We start from the raw sequence: 17474 nt of genomic DNA on the forward strand, positions 1-17474 counted from the left end.
GAATGATGACATGGAAAAATCTGTGATGAACTGGTGACCTGTCCAGGGAGTTCCCCCTCCTCTCACTTGATGATTGCTGGGACAGGGTCCAGCTTTCCCAAAACTGGACTTTTCAGTATAGAAAATGATAATGATAATGACCTCCTCATCTGACAGATGCTTCTTTTCAAATGTGTAAATGCTGCAAGGTTGGTCACTCAAGTAAAGCACCTTAGTACATCATTAAATTACTTGTACATTACATAAGTATTTCTTCTTACTTGGACACTGTTTCTAAAAGTTTGAACCATTGAACAATAAATTAAAGGAATTGAGGATCTCTCAGGTAATAATAATCAATAATCTTGATAGGATAATACTTCACAAAGTTTTTATGCACAAGTTTCAGAGAATTACTTTACTGAATTGTCTCAATAACTGTCCAAAACATAAAATCTATAACCATAAAAAGAAAAGTGAGCCAGTACTACACACCTCTGTAGCAATCTGCAAATCACATTAACATGTGAGCCATAAAACATGGCTTGTGTATTTGTTGTTGTCGTTTTATTCAGCATATTCCATAGTATCTCAGTTTTTCCATATCCAAAGGCATTTTATATTTTATGCTCATATGTATAATTTATTCTTGAGAATAAAGAAAATACCGTAAAATATTCATTTATGTCAATGAAACACAGCATCCAGTTAAGTCGAGTCCAAATCTAACTTTCTTTGCGATGACCAATAAAGCAGCCCCATCGATGTTTTCTATCAAATCTTCGCTAATTTGCTGTTGGTTTTCATAAGCCTTTTCTATATCAGACGTTTGGCAATTCAGACATTCTGAGACACAATTAGACCAAAAAATTAAAAATGCATAAAGTTACAAACAGTTGCCTACAATGAAGGAAAATAGGATAGTAAATGAATATAGTTATGAAAATACATTTTAAAAAAGTAAAGTAAAATAAATTTTTGTTTTGAATATTATGTTTTAGTCTTAGATACTCTAAAGGTCATCAAATAGTTTTCCTATTTTCCAAAGCTTGAAGTAGGAACACGGCTCATTTCCACACACACTTCATAAATTATTGTATAAAATATATTTTGTTTCCTTTTATTAGCAAAGAGAAATAAGGTTTAATTTTCCTCTATTTAGCTGTGTAGATTAAAAGTTGGGCCAATAGTTTTTATGTAGTTTATTAGCAAGTCACATTTAATGGTGCACATACTTATGCCAGTTCCCGTTATCTTTGCCGAGAGGGCTTTGTAATGAAACTCTTTGCAACAACCAATCCAGTGAATCTCCCCAAAATATCTCTGAATACAACCAATAGAAGAATAAATAATCAGCTGTTCCAATCTCAGTGTCAAAACCTACAGTTGTTATGGTCAATGTTGAATCACAGTTTTAACGCCTCATCGGATGAATAAATATTGTTGTCTGAGGCGTTACAGGGTAGCAAGTTTGCTCCTCATCTTAACATCTTTAATTGAAAAAGATGGGTTAGTGGGATTTTTCTGAGATCTCACAGAGTGTAGTAATTCATTCAAGTAATTATGTATCAGCCTGTTTACTGAGTCGTCAGCCAGGAAATGCTGATCATTGAAATGGAGTGCCGATCGCTTGATCCTGTAATCCTGTCTGCTGACTTAAAGATCATTAGTTTTGCAGAGGCAGAGATAGCTCATTACTCTGTTAAAATAAGCTTGTGTACAGAGATTACTGAATTTGTTTATGAAGTTCTCAAAGGAAAACCAGTATCCTTGATCATTAATGGCTTCTCATTAATAATCTGTGGTCCATACCCTTTCATCCATCCAACGTTGTAAGAACAGACATTTTCCATCATGAAATACATATCTGTTTGTCCAAATAGGGGTTAAATGTGGAGTAAAGTTATGTGTATACATGCGTTTCCAACTCAGCTGGACCTGTTTATGAAAATTTTGGAGCATAGGTCCAAGTGTGGAAAGGTTTAGTCATTTTAACTCTTTATTTACTGGAATTTTTTTTTTTTTTTTTTTTTTTTTTCAGGGGTTCAACAAACATTCATTCATTCATTTTCCTAACCCCTTAATCCAATTCAGGGTTGCAGGGGAAGCTGGAGCCTATCCCAGCAGTCTTTTGGGCGAAAGGGAGCGTACACCCTGGACAGCTCGCCAGTCCATCACAGGGCGTCCAACAAACAATATATATGAAATAAATTACACACAAAAAGAGACTAATACAGACAGAAGAAGAAACTTCAATGCAAAAAAGTTAATAGGACTGCATTTTAAAGTCCCAATGGGCAATAACCCAAAACGCTGAGGAAAAAAATAGACACAAACACAAACAAAAGCAGAATAAAGTTAAAGATGAATGTTCTGTTGTTACTGGGTCAATCATGTGATCTCAACCCAAGTGAATCTGTTTAAACTCAAAACTACATAAAAGACTCAAACGCTCAATTACTGATGGCAGATGCAGGATGAGTCAGGAGTCGTTTTTACTGAAAAGGATTCTATGGTCTTTCTCGAATCAGTGACAAACTTTGTGTCAGAAATAACAAGACTTAATATCAGTGTTGGTCAACAATACTAGCCACAAAATCTTATAAAAGGACTTATTTCTGAATTACACTTATATAACAGTAACAAAACATTTAATTTGAAAAGTACCTTTCACTACACACAAGCAAGCAATAAGCATAAAATCAGAAGATGCAGCAAGACAAAGAAAGGAGGAGGATCTGAAAGAATAGGATGGATTATTAATCTGATTCTGAACCAAGTCAGACAGATAAGGAGGGGGGAGGTGATGGATGGCACTGAATGTATATAGAAGGATTTTAAAGTCTATATGACATACTGTAACTAAGCAAGAGAAGCTGCTGCAGAATGATAGCAGAATAGACCAGCAGGAGGCACTCTGCAGGCAGCAGCCAAGTCTTTTGGTTGAAGAATGGACTGAATCTCAAAAAGACATCAAAATTAATTATTTATCAACTTTTAAAAACATGGTTTTCATTGCACGTTTTCAGAGTTTTGCATTTTGCTCTTCTTTGTGGAACCAAAACCACAGCAGCTTCACATTGTTTGCTTTGCTTGAATATTCACTTGAATCCTTGTTACAAAATCCTATCAAACTAATCCTTAGCATCCACATTGAAAATGTGAGTGGTATTAAATTCACGAAATTTCCAACTACTACTTTAGATCTTCATAGATCTAAAGTAGTAGTTGGTTTGTCCTTAAACCTTTATGTTTATTTGTCCTTAAAATTTATAAAATAATTTAGATATTTATCATTTATATTCATAAAATAATTTATAATAATTTATCAAATAATTTATAAAACAATTTAGATCTGCATAGCAAGTCCCACTCCTGAGGGGAATGGTGATCACTGGGTAACAGTTGAACTTGTTAGAGAAAATGTCACCTTCCACTGTCGTGTTCATGAGGATCTGCTACAGATCACATTTTATTGTTGAAACATTTTTCAGGATGTGAAGTAGGGAATGTGACTGGATGCTGTGTTTGTGGACCTAAGAGGATGAAGATGACGAAGCAGGACGTCACATATATTTACATTTTATGATGATGTGACTTTTAATTAACAGAGAATTACATAATAAAGTAAACACACCCTGAATATTGTTGCAACTTAAAAAGCTTCCTTGAACGTCTCCAGATAAATGGCTGTTACTTGGCTTGGAAACTGTCAGAAACACCTTTCTCTATAGGAGGCCAAAATCTTCTTTGACCTCAGTGACAGAAAGTATTTCCACCTTTCCTTTTAAGGTAAATCAACCACATTTATCACTGCATTAAACTTGGGGGTTGGGGAAATTAATTATGTAAAATGAAAGGAAAATACATGAGCTTTTGTTTTTTTGCATTTGTTTCATATAAAAATTAAAAAGTAAACACATCTTTACAGTAAATGGAAAGTAAATCAAGTCTCACACACACACATACCTTGGTGTATGAGGCATTAACTGTCCTGTACCGTCCTCTGACTCACCTCATCTCCTTTTGGTCCTTTAGCAGCTGCTATTTCTTTAGTGTTATAAATGTTGTTTAACAAAATACTGCTACACAACATTTAATTTGGTATCATTATCGTCTGGTATTTGATAAATCAACCCTTTGTGTTTCATTCAATTTGTAAAAAAGCTGCTAAACTCTAAAGTCTGGTGAACTGACTGATAGGAGTTTGACAGAAAGTCATGTATCTCAGCTGTAAGTTCCTCAATTTTTTTTCTTTTGGATGAAACTTTTCGCCTAGAGCCAAATTGTGTCTTCTTCCCTCTTCTTCTACTGCCTCCTCTTCTTCATCACTGTTTTGCTCTGTGTATGTCAAAATCCAATCCTCCATGCTGGGAGCTTCATCCTACTCTGTGACCTGGCAACCACCAAACACAAACTTAAAAGTAATTTCACAGAACACATATTTAGCCAACCCACATGTATGTTGTCTAATACACAAACCTTGGTGGTCTCTTTGGAGGTGTAGTTGGTGGCTCTGAGGTACAGGTATTTGATGGGGAGGGGGATGAAAAATAAGATATTTTCAGCTTTGGGAATTTCTTCAGTATTTATACTCAGTGGTGGTTTCAACCATGTACAAAGAGGATTCGTGCCCAGAATACAATCTGGGTGAAGGTGCACAAGCAAAAAGAGGCATACAGAAAAAAAAAACTATAATTTGTCACAACCCCTCATTTCATGCAGTTTTAATGAAGTGGGCCCCTCCATGTCAGCAAGCTGCGAGGTAATGTCTCATACTCTGCTGGAAGAATGGAGAGTGAGGAAGGCGGAAGAACTCACTGACAAAATTAAAGTAAATAAGGTGTAGTTCAATCAAAGTTTTGGTTTTGTGGGTTTTGTGAAATCATAAAATGTTCATAACTTTATTTTTATTTCAGCTGTGTAACTGATACATGTTCAGTGTGACATCCAATATTGTATTTTAATATAAATTACAGGGCACTGAAAATATTTTGGGCTCCTTCTGTCATCCACCAGGACAAGGAACCGTCTACATCCTCAATCACATACTTCTTCACTGATGTCTGGTGATTGTTTGAATGACAACTTTTGGACTTTAAGCTTCCTTAATGCACACACCACATACACATCTGTTTTTGGTAAGTTTGGGAATACTGCACATGTATGCATGTGGTCATTCTTACATCATACTTCATTATTCAGCAGTCACATTAAGACAGTTGAGTAGACTGACTTTTATCACTTAAAGAACATACAGAGGAGCAAAGGACTAATGTCTCAGCAGGATTTACAAAAACTCAGTCATACTTCAGTAGAGCTGACTACTGTAATGCTGTCCTTACAGGTCTCTTTAAAAAATCCATCAGTCAGTCCAGAATGCTGTAGCTCAAGTCCTCACTGAGACCACAAAAGTGTATCATATAACAGTTGTCAGATCTTTACACTGGCTTCTTGTCTGTCAAATAATTGACTTCAAAATCCTGCATTTTGTTTATAAAGCACTGAAAGGTTTAAGGACAAAGCATATTTATAATAAAGCATAATCATCTTATATTAAATAACAGCAAAACTAAAAAGATGATTGTTGACTTCAGGAGGAAGAAGAATAAACAAAGCACTGTTTCCATCCTGGGAGAGGAGGTGGAGGTGGTGGAGGAATACAAGTATCTTGGAGTTCAGCTGGACAACAAACTGGACTGGGAATGCAATACTGACTACATCTACAAGAAAGGTCAGAGCAGACTCTACTTCTTAAGGAAGTTGAAATCTTTTAACGTCTGCACCAAGATGTTGCATATCTTCTATAAGTCTGTTGTGGAGAGTGCAGTCAGCTTTGCAGCCATCTGCTGGGGTAGTAGCATCAGAACCAGAGACTTGAAGAGAATCAACAAACTGATCAAGAAAGCTGATTCTGTGCTCGGAGTAACTGGAGCCGTTGGAGATGATTGTCCAAAGAAGAATGCTGCATAAGCTGATGAAGATGATGGAAGATTCTTCACACCCTCTCCACAACACAGTGATGAAACAACAAAGTGTGTTCAGGGAGAGGCTTCTTCAGGTCCAATGCAAGACTGAAAGATACAGAAGATCATTCCTGCCAGCAGCCATCAGCCTCCAGAACAAGACCTCCTCTAGTTAATTATTATCTACTACAATATTGAATATCTCTTTGGGGATTAATAAAGGATTTTTCATTCATTTATTCATTCATTCAGGATCTTCTGGTTTATTATGGACAAACCAAATCCCTTAAGCCATCAGGGTTAAGTCTACTTTCTGTCCCTAGAGTCTGAACTAAACATGAAGAGTTCAGGTTTTATGCTTTTCACATGTGGAACAAACCCACAGAAAACTGCATGTCTGCTAAAACTCTGACCAGACCTAAAATTAAAGTTAAAAACTTTTTTTTGCTGCTTTTTATCAAAATAGCTGATTTATTACTTTTAATGTAGTTGTGTGAAGCCCTTTGAATGATATTTTATATGAAAATGTATATACAAATAAACTTGCTTTGTAAATGTGCAACAGTTTTATATTATTTAGGCATCAGGGGATTAAGTAATTTTGTTGTGTCTCTGGTGGCGGCATTAGACAATAGCAATGTGCAGTCTGTTGAACAGTGTGTGTATGTTGGGGAGTACGTTAAGTCAGGTCATTCGCCCAGAGCGCAACATAAACAGGGACTTTGCCTGTTCATACTGCCTGACCTTTGTACCAGGCATGTTTGGCAAAAATCAGATCAATCTTGTGGTCAAACCAAGCCCGAGCCTTGCTCAGCATGCAAACAGGCCTCTGGACGTTAACCAAGTCCCCACCAAGTACTATCAAAACATAGAGAATGAGTGAGGACACAGTTTGACTCAGCCTCCTGTTCAAAGTTAATCCAGAAACACCTTTATTACCAGTGAAAGTAGCCTCCAAGTCCACAAAAACCGCTCTGCGCACATGCTTTCCAGCTCCAGTCTCATTGTAGAAGATTTCAAAAGACTCATCTCTTCCTCCTCCAACAGTCTCGTCAGAGGGCATCTGTCCATCCGGCTAGATCCCATGTTCCAGGCAGAAAGCTCACAGCACTGCAGGCATAGCCAATCTGGACACCAGTCTGACCAACATACACTGATACACTCCCCCTGTTGGAAGATGAAAATTAAATATATCACCTGCACTTTCTTGCAAGTAATAAAGTCCATTTTTTCAGTTATCTGCTATATCAACTACATAAAAAGTATGAGAATAAGGTTCCATTGTGAACAACCTGACCTGTTTTGTCACAACAATACTATTAGGTGGTGACTTCAGCTATTTTAACCTCCATAAAAAATCACCAGCATAGATGGTTTTCGTTACAGTTAGGTGATATCATGTTGTTTTTATGAATCATTTAATTAACGGCAACCAATGTTTGTGTCATTTATTCAATATAACAACTCGCTCTGAAAATCATGAAGTTGAACTACTTTTTAAATGAGCTTAGGCAATTCTCATAAGCCATAATACATAGAAAAAACAGGAGAGAAAAGAATGAAAAATAATCTTTTAACATATTTCTTCAAAAGAATAACTTGGATTGACAAAGCAGAAAAACCAGGTAATCTAAGCTTCAACATTAGAACATTTAAGCAAACACTGTTTATTATATTATTAAAATTTGCTGACAGAAAACGTATTATTCTGTGATTGGATGTTACTTTGAAACTTGTTACTGTTGGTTTAACATTTTTATGTTATGGGTTTTTTTTCTTCATCAATACTTTTGTACCAGTAATATAATAAACATATAGCCTCTTAATTTCTAACAGAGGTAATCTTGCTTTTTAAATCTGACAATTTCACAGGCAAGATACACCGAGATGTCGGTGCTGCTCAGTCGTAGTAAAATAAAAAAGTTTCTCTATCTTTTTTTAAGTTTATTTTTAAATACATTAAAAATCAACTGATAATATATATATATATATATATATATATATATATACATATATATATATATATATACATATATATATATATATATATATATATATATATATATATATATATATATATATATATATATATATATATATATATATATATTTCTTTTTTTTTTTTTTTTTAAAGCAACGTTGTATAAATAAAAATGTCGAAAAACCATCCCTTATTCATTGATTGATTATGTAGCCTTGAGTTTCAAGTCAGGCGCTAATCATTTGATCGTCGATCGATTTTATTTTAGTTTCTCGAAAGATGGCGGACCGAACGCCTGGCTCCCAAAAAGCTAGCGCTAAGGTGAAATTTTTTGTTTGTTCTTATAGCACCTATGCTATGTCAAATGTAGTAAATATTATGTACATTACATTATGCCTGTGGAATATAGAATATTTAATTGTTAGTAGATCGTTAGAGACTATACTTACGAGTGTGCGCAACAATGTTAGCAAACTGCCACCGAGCTGTGGCTCACCGGCCACACAAGCCCATTTAGTTAGCCTAGGCTAGGCTAAGCTAATGAATTCGCTTCAGCAGCTTAGAGTAGCTGAAACTATCGACCTAGAAATCAATTTAGTTGGCCAACAACCATTTAAAGATGTAACAAGCATTCAGAGTTCGGTTTGGCAATTCTAAATCTAAAGTTAGAGCTGGTAAATTATCTATTTAGAATCGGTGGCCTAACATGTCAACGTTAGCCTCTCGTAGCAACCATTAGCCGCTCGGCATGATGTATTCAGTCATTAGCGCAGCACTGCACGTTGATCATTTAGGCCTATGGTTAATTGTATTCTGTCGTTTAGCCCAACCGAATTTAACATATACAACTAATTTATCCAGCATATTTGTCCACCAATGTGATGGTCAATGATAGCGAGCTTTTCGTGCACGCTTACTAGTGTTACAGTCGCTGACAACGCTTATGTTGTCTGATGAGATGACAATCGTCTCTTCTCATCTGAATAATCGAAACCAAAATCATTTTAACGTAGTAAAATGTGATCACCTGTTAAGTGTGGATATAAGCATTAAGTGAATACCTGTTTAAGTCAACCACTGGTTGTTTACATTGGCAGGCGCTGCTTGAGAGCAAGCTGAAGTCTTTCAGCATTGGTAAAATGGCAGTGGCTAAAAGGACCTTAAGCAAAAAGGAACAAGATGAAATAAAGAAAAAGGCAAGCTTGAACTTATTTTTCACATTTTCTTTACCATTAAACTTAGTTGTTTAAGGCATTGTCACTGATGTTGTCCTCTTGTTTTCTATTCTGGATTTCTGTGCTCAGGAAGATGAGCGGGCTGCAGCAGAAATCTATGAGGAGTTTCTTGCTGCTTTTGAAGGAGGTGGAGAAGGCAAAGTCAAGGCTTTTGTTCGTGGAGGTATTGCAAATGCAACAAAAGGTATGGCATTTGCACCGTTTTTGGTTTATTGAGTCATTATTACAAGGAACTTGGACATAAAATGAAATAAAGCTCAAAACGAAACATTGCTGAAAATGTACAAGAACTAGTCAAATGACCATTTTTCAGCTTTAGGCCTTGTACAAAAGATAAAGAAAAACAGAAAACCTCTGAACACCAATATAAAGTATTACACACATATATAAACAAAAATGAAGATAAAAATATACACAAAGGACAAATACTGTGAACAGACATGAAATTTGACAAACAGCGATGCGACAAATCCCAACAGTCAGTGTTAAAAGTATTTAAACCTCTAACCATATACATACGTAAGATGATAACAAGGTCAAAACAGGGCAGATACACTAATAATGTTAATTGTGGCAAGTCCATTGATTTTGACTATTAATTCTATGGACTATTGATTAACTATGTTTATTTAAACAAAGATTATACAAGGCCAGTTTTCTGATTCTCACTGGTACTGAGTTTCACTCCCATGAAGCTGTTACTGAAATTGAAAGTGCTTTTTGGAGAGGACACATTGCAGTTCCCTCTTGCTGCACTTTTATGCTAATCAATATGACTTATTTTTAATATTTACAAACTGTCTGAATGAAAGCCATGAAAGGCTCTGAATAATTTTGAATATAGATATTCACACATTTGAATATTTTTTAAATTGCTTGCCCAGCTTAAGAGATAATGCTTTTGTTCGATTTTGAACCGGTGATATTGTAATGATTTCTTGTTAATGTTTTGATCGTTTGCTTCGACAGAACTGTTAGTGATTTTAGTTAGTTGTTTTTGTCTGTGACCAAGTTACAGGCAAAAATTTATATTTGTTGTGAAATTTTAAACCAACACATTTTACTTGTCTTTTTGTAGAAGAAGTAGCTGCTGATGATAAAAGAGGAAAGTTATATAAACCTAAGTCACGCTTTGAGAACCAGACTAAAAGCATCCTGCCTTTGGAGACCCCGCCTCAATTTTTAGCATTAGACAAAAGAAATGTAAGTATCAGTGACATCGGCAAGTCTCATTTGACATTAATGCTGAACTCTACTTAGTTTTTTTCTTCACAAATTTTTCTTTTCCCTTTTGTGTTTCAGACTTTGAAGAAAAGTAATGAAAAGGAAAAGAAGAAGAGTAACTTGGAGCTCTTTAAAGAAGAACTGAAGCAGTATGTTTCAACACTTAAACTGATGCTTTTCCACATCTTAGATTTGGTTTTTAAGGGACAGAATATATACTGATTATTCTAAATTGTACAATATTTCTTGCAGGATTCAGGAAGAAAGGGATGAAAGACACAAGATGAAAGGACGTGTTAGCCGTTTCGAACCTCTCCCTGGTATGGATGGAAGACGCTCATGTGAGTGCATTCAAGCTGCATGAGCGTCTTATACATACTAACTTGGCCTGAAATGGCCGTGTCGAGCACGCCTTACTCCACTCCCCAGCCCTTTTCCCTTTTTTTTCCCCTGAAACAAAATTTATACTGCTTTTCTGCTTCTTTTAGCGGATGGTTCTTCAAGAAGAAACCGTCCGTCCAGTGGTAATTTTGACTTAATACAGTGGCTGTGAATATTTGCTAAGAAAATCAGTCATGTTACTAGACAACAGCAAGAGATTATTCTCTCTCTTCTGTGTCTGCAGTTTTGGACGATTCTGCACCAGGTTCCCACGATGTCGGAGACCCATCCACAACTAACTTGTATCTTGGAAACATCAATCCACAGGTAACGTTTATTTTAAGGGAAATTTGTTAAGACAGAGAGCAGCCAAGGTGCCAAATGAGCTAGCTTAGCTGTGTAAAGGAGTTTGACATGGCTTGCGATTGATTTCAAGTAACATGAATTGTGCTGCCTATAAACAGAATTTCAAGTTTGTTTCTTGTGTGAAAAATAAATTTTCCCTTCATAATGTGTTATAGATGAACGAAGAGATGCTGTGTCAAGAGTTTGGCCGCTACGGCCCACTAGCAAGTGTGAAAATCATGTGGCCAAGGACAGATGAGGAGAGAGCTCGGGAGCGGAACTGTGGCTTTGTGGCTTTCATGAACCGGAGGGATGCTGAACGAGCACTCAAGAACCTAAATGGTACATCGTCAAATAAATTCAATAAGTTCATCACATTTTTCTCATGCTACATATGTACAAATATCTCATATTTATTTTCTCTAATTAAAGGAAAGATGATCATGAATTTTGAGATGAAATTAGGATGGGGCAAAGGTGTACCCATTCCACCCCATCCCATCTACATCCCTCCTTCCATGATGGAGCATACACTCCCACCACCTCCCTCTGGCCTACCTTTCAACGCACAGCCACGGGAGAGGCTAAAGAACCCAAATGCTCCCCTGCTTCCTCCACCTAAAAACAAAGAGGAGTTTGAGAAGGTAACTCAACATGGCAGTCAAAGGTTTTCTCATGCGAAATGGCAGTGTTTTAAATGTGCTGGTAAGATGTTAGCCTTTGTAATGAGCAGTCAGCGCAGGGTTTACGCCTATTTTCTAAAAGTGACAGGCCTCTTTTTGTTGTGTTTTTGTTTATATGTCTTTTCCTTTTGAATCAGTTATTGTAGTTGGACTGTTTGAAAGTGTGGTTATAATGAAATGATAACCAGTGTTAATGAATAATTTGGTTAGGTATCAGGGGTTTTTGGCCTTTAGTAAAACTGACCGCAGTAAAATAAATTTGTTGTCTTTTTGCACTTTGAAATGCATTTTTTATATTTTTCACCTGTTGCTTTTTAACAATACTCACATTCTATGTTTATTATCTGATGTGACTTCATATACAGACTCTGTCGCAAGCCATAGTCAAAGTGGTTATCCCAACAGAAAGGTACATGTTTTCTTTTTTTCTAATTGGTGTACAAACATAGAGAGAAAAAAAACATCCCATAATGAAGCTTACATTTTGATAATTTGATCTCTGCATGCTACAGGGGGTTGGTCAGTGTGAATGAGCAATGGTTGAGGCAACTGTACACTGTTCTCTTACTTGTTCACAGAACAATACTGACTGATAAGCTCTTTTATGACCATGCTCCTTTACATCTCACCTTCATTCATTTTGTCCTTACATATGTAGCAAAACATCATCATGCAGCTTATTTAACATGCTGTTTAGAGACAAAGGTCATTACCCTCACAGTTCCGTTTCATACATAAGCATTTAATGGTGTTGGTCTACTTCAGTGACATGATACTTAGTTACATACAGTGTGTAGGCTGATCTTAGATCTGTAGTTGTGAAAGCCTCTCTGGCCATTGCTCACTCAGACCGTCTCCCCCTTTGGCCTCTGTCACTCTGCGGGAGTTCAGTAAATCTGACCCCTTCCAACAAATCCAAACCCGCCAGCATTAGTTCATATATGACCTTTGACATTGGCCTTGGTGAGCAGCACAAGTTGAACTGTCTGCAGCAGCGAGGGACCTGAAAAGCATCATGGGATGGATTGGGAAAGTATACAGAATTTTACCCCGTCATTGGTACGATCAGCTCCAATACAAGTAAATGTTATCTGTGTTGTCAAATGGAAGACATCCTTTGTCTTGTTGGCCACTTTAGACAATTTGTATGCAGCCTGCACCACTTATTATTACCCCAACATTTTTTTTTTTTTTTTTTTTTTTTTTTTTTTTAAAGAACTTAAGTGATCCCATATACCCCATAATCATTCAATCTTAGTTTCACCAGTGAAATAATCTATTTCAGGCCAAGAATCCTGTACTACTTTTTCCACTTGAAAGTAGCCAGAAGATGAGTGGGAATTGAAAGGCATTGTAATGGCTTATGTTTATGTCAATACAGTGTCTTATCAAGACTCCCCATCTATTTTCCCCACCTTATACAGTTTCATTTGTCCACCATTTCTGTGAAAAATTCATTTAGGAAGATTTCATTGAAAAGTTCTAAGCAGTGCAGAGTAATTAAAATCTATTGCACTGTTTCCTCAGCGAACACAGGCATGATCTCAGCGATTAACTAGAAATTGCACTTGATTTAAAAATTGTATTAGTTATTTAATTAGTATGTTTTATTATCACCAGATGCTATTTTATGTTTTGATTTTTGTCACTTATTCATTAATGTTATACTCAGGCCCAGAGGCATTTTTACTGTCTCTTAATTTATTCTTGGTCAGATGACACAACATTTGTTTAAACCAGTCTTTATAAAACCTGTACTTTAGCTACTCACAGTAGTAAATTTCTGTTATTTATCATAATAGATTGGTTGTTTAGAGAAGTTATTACGAGTATTAACATCCTCTGTGAGCACTATTGTAGTATTACTATTGCACCATTTAGTTTGTTACTTTTAAATGTTCTGGAAAAATAGTTTTATTCTGCAGCTTTTCTTTGATGTAGTGTTCAAAGAAACTGTTGCAGGTGTCAAACTACCAAGAATAAATTAGGCTTTAATAAGCAGGTTTGATGTAGTGCTCAAGGGTTTGTCCAGTCTGAATCGTTTGCTTTAACTGTGTTTTTTTTGTAGGAATTTGCTCTCTCTCATCCACCGCATGATCGAGTTTGTGGTGCGTGAAGGCCCAATGTTTGAAGCCATGATCATGAACCGAGAAATCAACAATCCCATGTACAGGTCAGTTTAGTTGGAGAAAGTATTCTGACTTTTGGAGTGGCATGTTGTTTATGTAGACCTGTGATGGTAGTAATTGTTTTCTTTTTCACTTTTTCCATTCAGATTTTTATTTGAGAACCAGAGTCCTGCACATGTATATTACCGGTGGAAACTCTACACGATACTACAGGTTAGTTTTCAGCATTCATAATGGCTCGACTTAGCATGAACACAAACATTTCGCTGAAGAAAACAAGTGTATTTTAATAGATTTAGCTGTTATTCAACATAAATGAATTGTTGCTCAGGGTGAATCACCGGCTAAATGGCGAACAGAGGACTTTAGAATGTTCAAAAATGGCTCTTTGTGGCGTCCGCCCCCTCTTAATCCATACCTCCATGGTCCGTATGATGATGGTGATGAAGAGGAGGAAGAAGAAGAGGCAAACAAAAAAGGCTGCCTGAAAGAAGAGTAAGATCATGAACATATTTTAAATATTCTTTTCTATGTAAGTCCAATTGTGTTAAATTTCCTGTAAACAGACACTGTAACAACAGCTGTGTTTAACCATCTTCATGTCTGTAGGGAGCGAGACAAACTGGAGGAGATGCTTCGTGGTTTGACTCCCCGGAGAGGAGACATTGCAGAGGCTATGCTGTTTTGCCTGAGCCACGCTGAAGCTGCTGAAGAGATTGTCGAGTGTATCACAGAATCACTCTCCATCCTGAAGACCCCTCTACCAAAGAAGGCAGGGTCAAAATCAGCTTGTACGACAACCAAAGAACTTTTCTTGACGAAACTGTAACTCACATAATCCTTCCTGATGTTTCAGATTGCACGGTTATATCTGGTTTCTGATGTGCTGTACAACTCTTCTGCCAAAGTAGCAAACGCATCTTACTACAGAAAATAGTAAGTTGTTTACTTGGGTTTATTTTGTTTTGTTGTTTTGAATGAAACACTCAGACCCTGTTCTTATTAGTTTTGAGACAAAGCTCTGCCAGATTTTCTCAGACCTCAACGCCACATACAAGACGATACAAGGTCACCTTCAGAGTGAGAACTTTAAGGTACTGATCATTCCCGTTGATCTTTACAAGCTTGATAATGCACTTTACCCACATTGCTCAGTAATTCCTATCATGTTTTGTTTTGTTTTTTTCTAGCAACGGGTGATGGCGTGTTTCCGGGCGTGGGAGGACTGGGCGGTGTACCCAGACCCCTTCCTTATAAAGCTGCAGAACATCTTCCTGGGTCTTGTTAATCTCGCTGTGGACAAGGAGCCTGCAGGTCTCGTTGCAGAGGTAAATGATGCAGCAGCCAAAGCACCTTAATAATTTAACACTGATCTCATTTCCTTCTAGTTTGTTAGCTTTAATCTCCCTTTGCTGTTTGTGTGTAAGCCTGAGTCAACAGAAGACATTGATGGGGCTCCAATAAACGAGTATGTAGATAATGCTCTGTTGGAGGATGTTGATGGGGTACCTATTGATGCCGGGACCATCGATGGGGCGCCAACTGACGGAGCCCTTCTGGATGACTTAGATGGAGTTCCTATCAAACCCATGGAGGAAGACATAGATGGAATACCTTGTGAGTGAAGCAGAAACCTGCCCATTTAAATATTTGTTTATGAGGATTTCAGTCCTTATCTTTGATAAAATGTAGTTTAAATACCTCTTTTTCTGGTGATTAAAGTTGATCAGGCCAAAGAGGCAACATTCAAGGTAGCACCCTCAAAATGGGAAGCAGTGGATGAAACGGAGTTGGAGGCTCAAGGTGAGATGATGGAAAGTGCATTTGCAGTGTTAGGAAATTTTTGTTGCATGGAATTACGCTACTCATGTTGAAAACTTTCATTATATTCATCTTGCTTGAAAACGTTACTTGGTTTCCGTTTCATCCTCAGCTGTGACAACATCAAAATGGGAGATATTTGAGCAGCCAGAAGAAACAAAAAAGTAAGTTTTCTTCCCCTTTTGAGATCCTCTCATTCCTTTTTCCTTAATTTAACTTAATGTACCTCTAAAGGGTTGAGGAAGACAGTGATGATGATGATAGGAGCCCTCGTTCAGAGGATAATCAGAATTTCTCCAACCCCATCCGAGACGATTCTGATATTAAAGCCAAACTGTCTGAAATGAATGAGGAAAAACGCACCAAGCTCAGAGAGATTGAGGTACTTTTCATTTGTCATGAACATCCCAGTGCATTCATTTTTTGACCACAGCATAATTTCTTTGTTTTTTCCCCCCCAACAGGTTAAAGTCATGAAGTTTCAGGATGAGCTAGAATCTGGAAAAAGACCCAAAAAGCCTGGTCAGAGTATTCAGGAACAGGTGGAGCATTACAGGGAAAAACTATTACAAAAGGTATGAAATGAAAAAAGTTTTGTTTTATTCCTGTTTCTACAAACCACTGGTTAAATCTAACATAGGACTTTATGATGGAGTACCATTACGGATTACTTCTTTCTAGGAAAAAGAAAAGGAGAAACTTGAACGGGAGAAGGAGAGGGAGAAAAAAGAGAAAGAAAAAGCAGATGTGCGGTTAAAAGAACTGAAGAAGGAAAAGGAGAAAGATGATACACCAACCAGGAAAGAAAGGTCAGAGTGCAGTTTGCTACTAGACATGTCAAGTTAACAGAAGGTTGTACAAGTCAGAAAGCGAGATTTAGTGTAATGTCTCCTCTGGCTGGCAGAAAGCGGCATCACAGTGGGTCTCCCAGCCCAACAAGGAGCAGCAGCAGGCGGGGGCGGTCATCCTCACCACGCTCAGAAAGATCAGAACGCTCTGATCGGTCGTACTCTAAAGACACATCTTCCCGTTCGTCCCATAAAGACTCACCTCGATCCAGCAACAAGAAGTCATCCAAAAGGTAAGATTGTGAACATTGGTGGATACTTTTATCCTACGTTTTTATATGCTTAAACAAATGAAATAACACTTTATTCCACCAGATCTCCCTCATCACCTCGCACACCCAAACGATCTAGGAGGTCACGTTCAAGAACACCCAAGAAATCAACGAAGAAGTCCCGCTCCAGATCAAGGTCTCCACACCGATCTCACAAAAAGTCAAAGAAGAGCAAACACTGACGCCTTTTCCACCGACCTCCAAACCAGCCCCCCCATTCTTCCCTTCTCTGCGCCATTATGTAGAAAAGATCGACTGACTTGGCAGCTGAGGATCCATGTCCAAATGCTAATTTAAGGACAGTGAAGAGAGAAGTGTGTTGCATGGGTTTCCATCTGGTGTATCAAATAGATGGAGCCACTGCTGTTTTATATTGTAAAAAAAATAAATAAAAAAAGTGCTTGTGTGTCCTAATTCCCCATCACCTCCAAGTGGAATTCATCTATGTGGTAGACCACATCTGTAAAGAGTGTGACAAGTCTTAACATTCATGCTGTCATTTTCTGTTTTTGTAGTTCACATTAAAAGGAATTCCTAATAAATTTGTTTCTTTTATTAAACATAATTTGGTCATTTTAGCCTTTTTACAAGGCAGATAACTTCATCAAAA

At 37.1% G+C, this 17474-nt stretch overlaps 1 protein-coding gene across 3 annotated transcripts; it reads left to right on the forward strand.

The window, feature by feature from the left end:
* Positions 1 to 8205: 8205 nt before the first annotated feature.
* On the forward strand, positions 8206 to 17400 carry u2surp (U2 snRNP-associated SURP domain containing; the record flags this gene model as incomplete). 3 transcript variants are annotated; one of them, XM_079259828.1, is made up of 26 exons in its annotated part: positions 8206 to 8247; positions 9024 to 9122; positions 9231 to 9345; positions 10240 to 10364; positions 10464 to 10534; positions 10638 to 10726; positions 10874 to 10909; positions 11011 to 11093; positions 11288 to 11453; positions 11544 to 11755; positions 12160 to 12203; positions 13863 to 13967; positions 14070 to 14136; positions 14255 to 14418; positions 14533 to 14695; positions 14780 to 14859; positions 14930 to 15017; positions 15114 to 15251; positions 15351 to 15540; positions 15646 to 15726; positions 15857 to 15908; positions 15979 to 16126; positions 16209 to 16319; positions 16426 to 16553; positions 16649 to 16825; positions 16908 to 17400. In XM_079259828.1, the coding sequence occupies 26 exons, from the start codon at positions 8206 to 8208 to the stop codon at positions 17044 to 17046; spliced, it is 2913 nt and encodes a 970-aa protein (XP_079115954.1). In that variant the 3' UTR covers positions 17047 to 17400. The 3 variants fall into 3 exon arrangements, with proteins under 3 accessions (XP_079115954.1, XP_079115955.1, XP_079115956.1); XM_079259829.1 differs by having other exon boundaries at positions 10638 to 10705; XM_079259830.1 differs by lacking the exon at positions 10874 to 10909.
* Between the last annotated feature and the right edge of the window lie 74 nt (positions 17401 to 17474).

Source organism: Telmatherina bonti (genome assembly GCF_933228915.1).
Source record: "Telmatherina bonti genome assembly, chromosome: 20".
Taxonomy (NCBI): Eukaryota; Metazoa; Chordata; class Actinopteri; order Atheriniformes; family Telmatherinidae; genus Telmatherina; species Telmatherina bonti.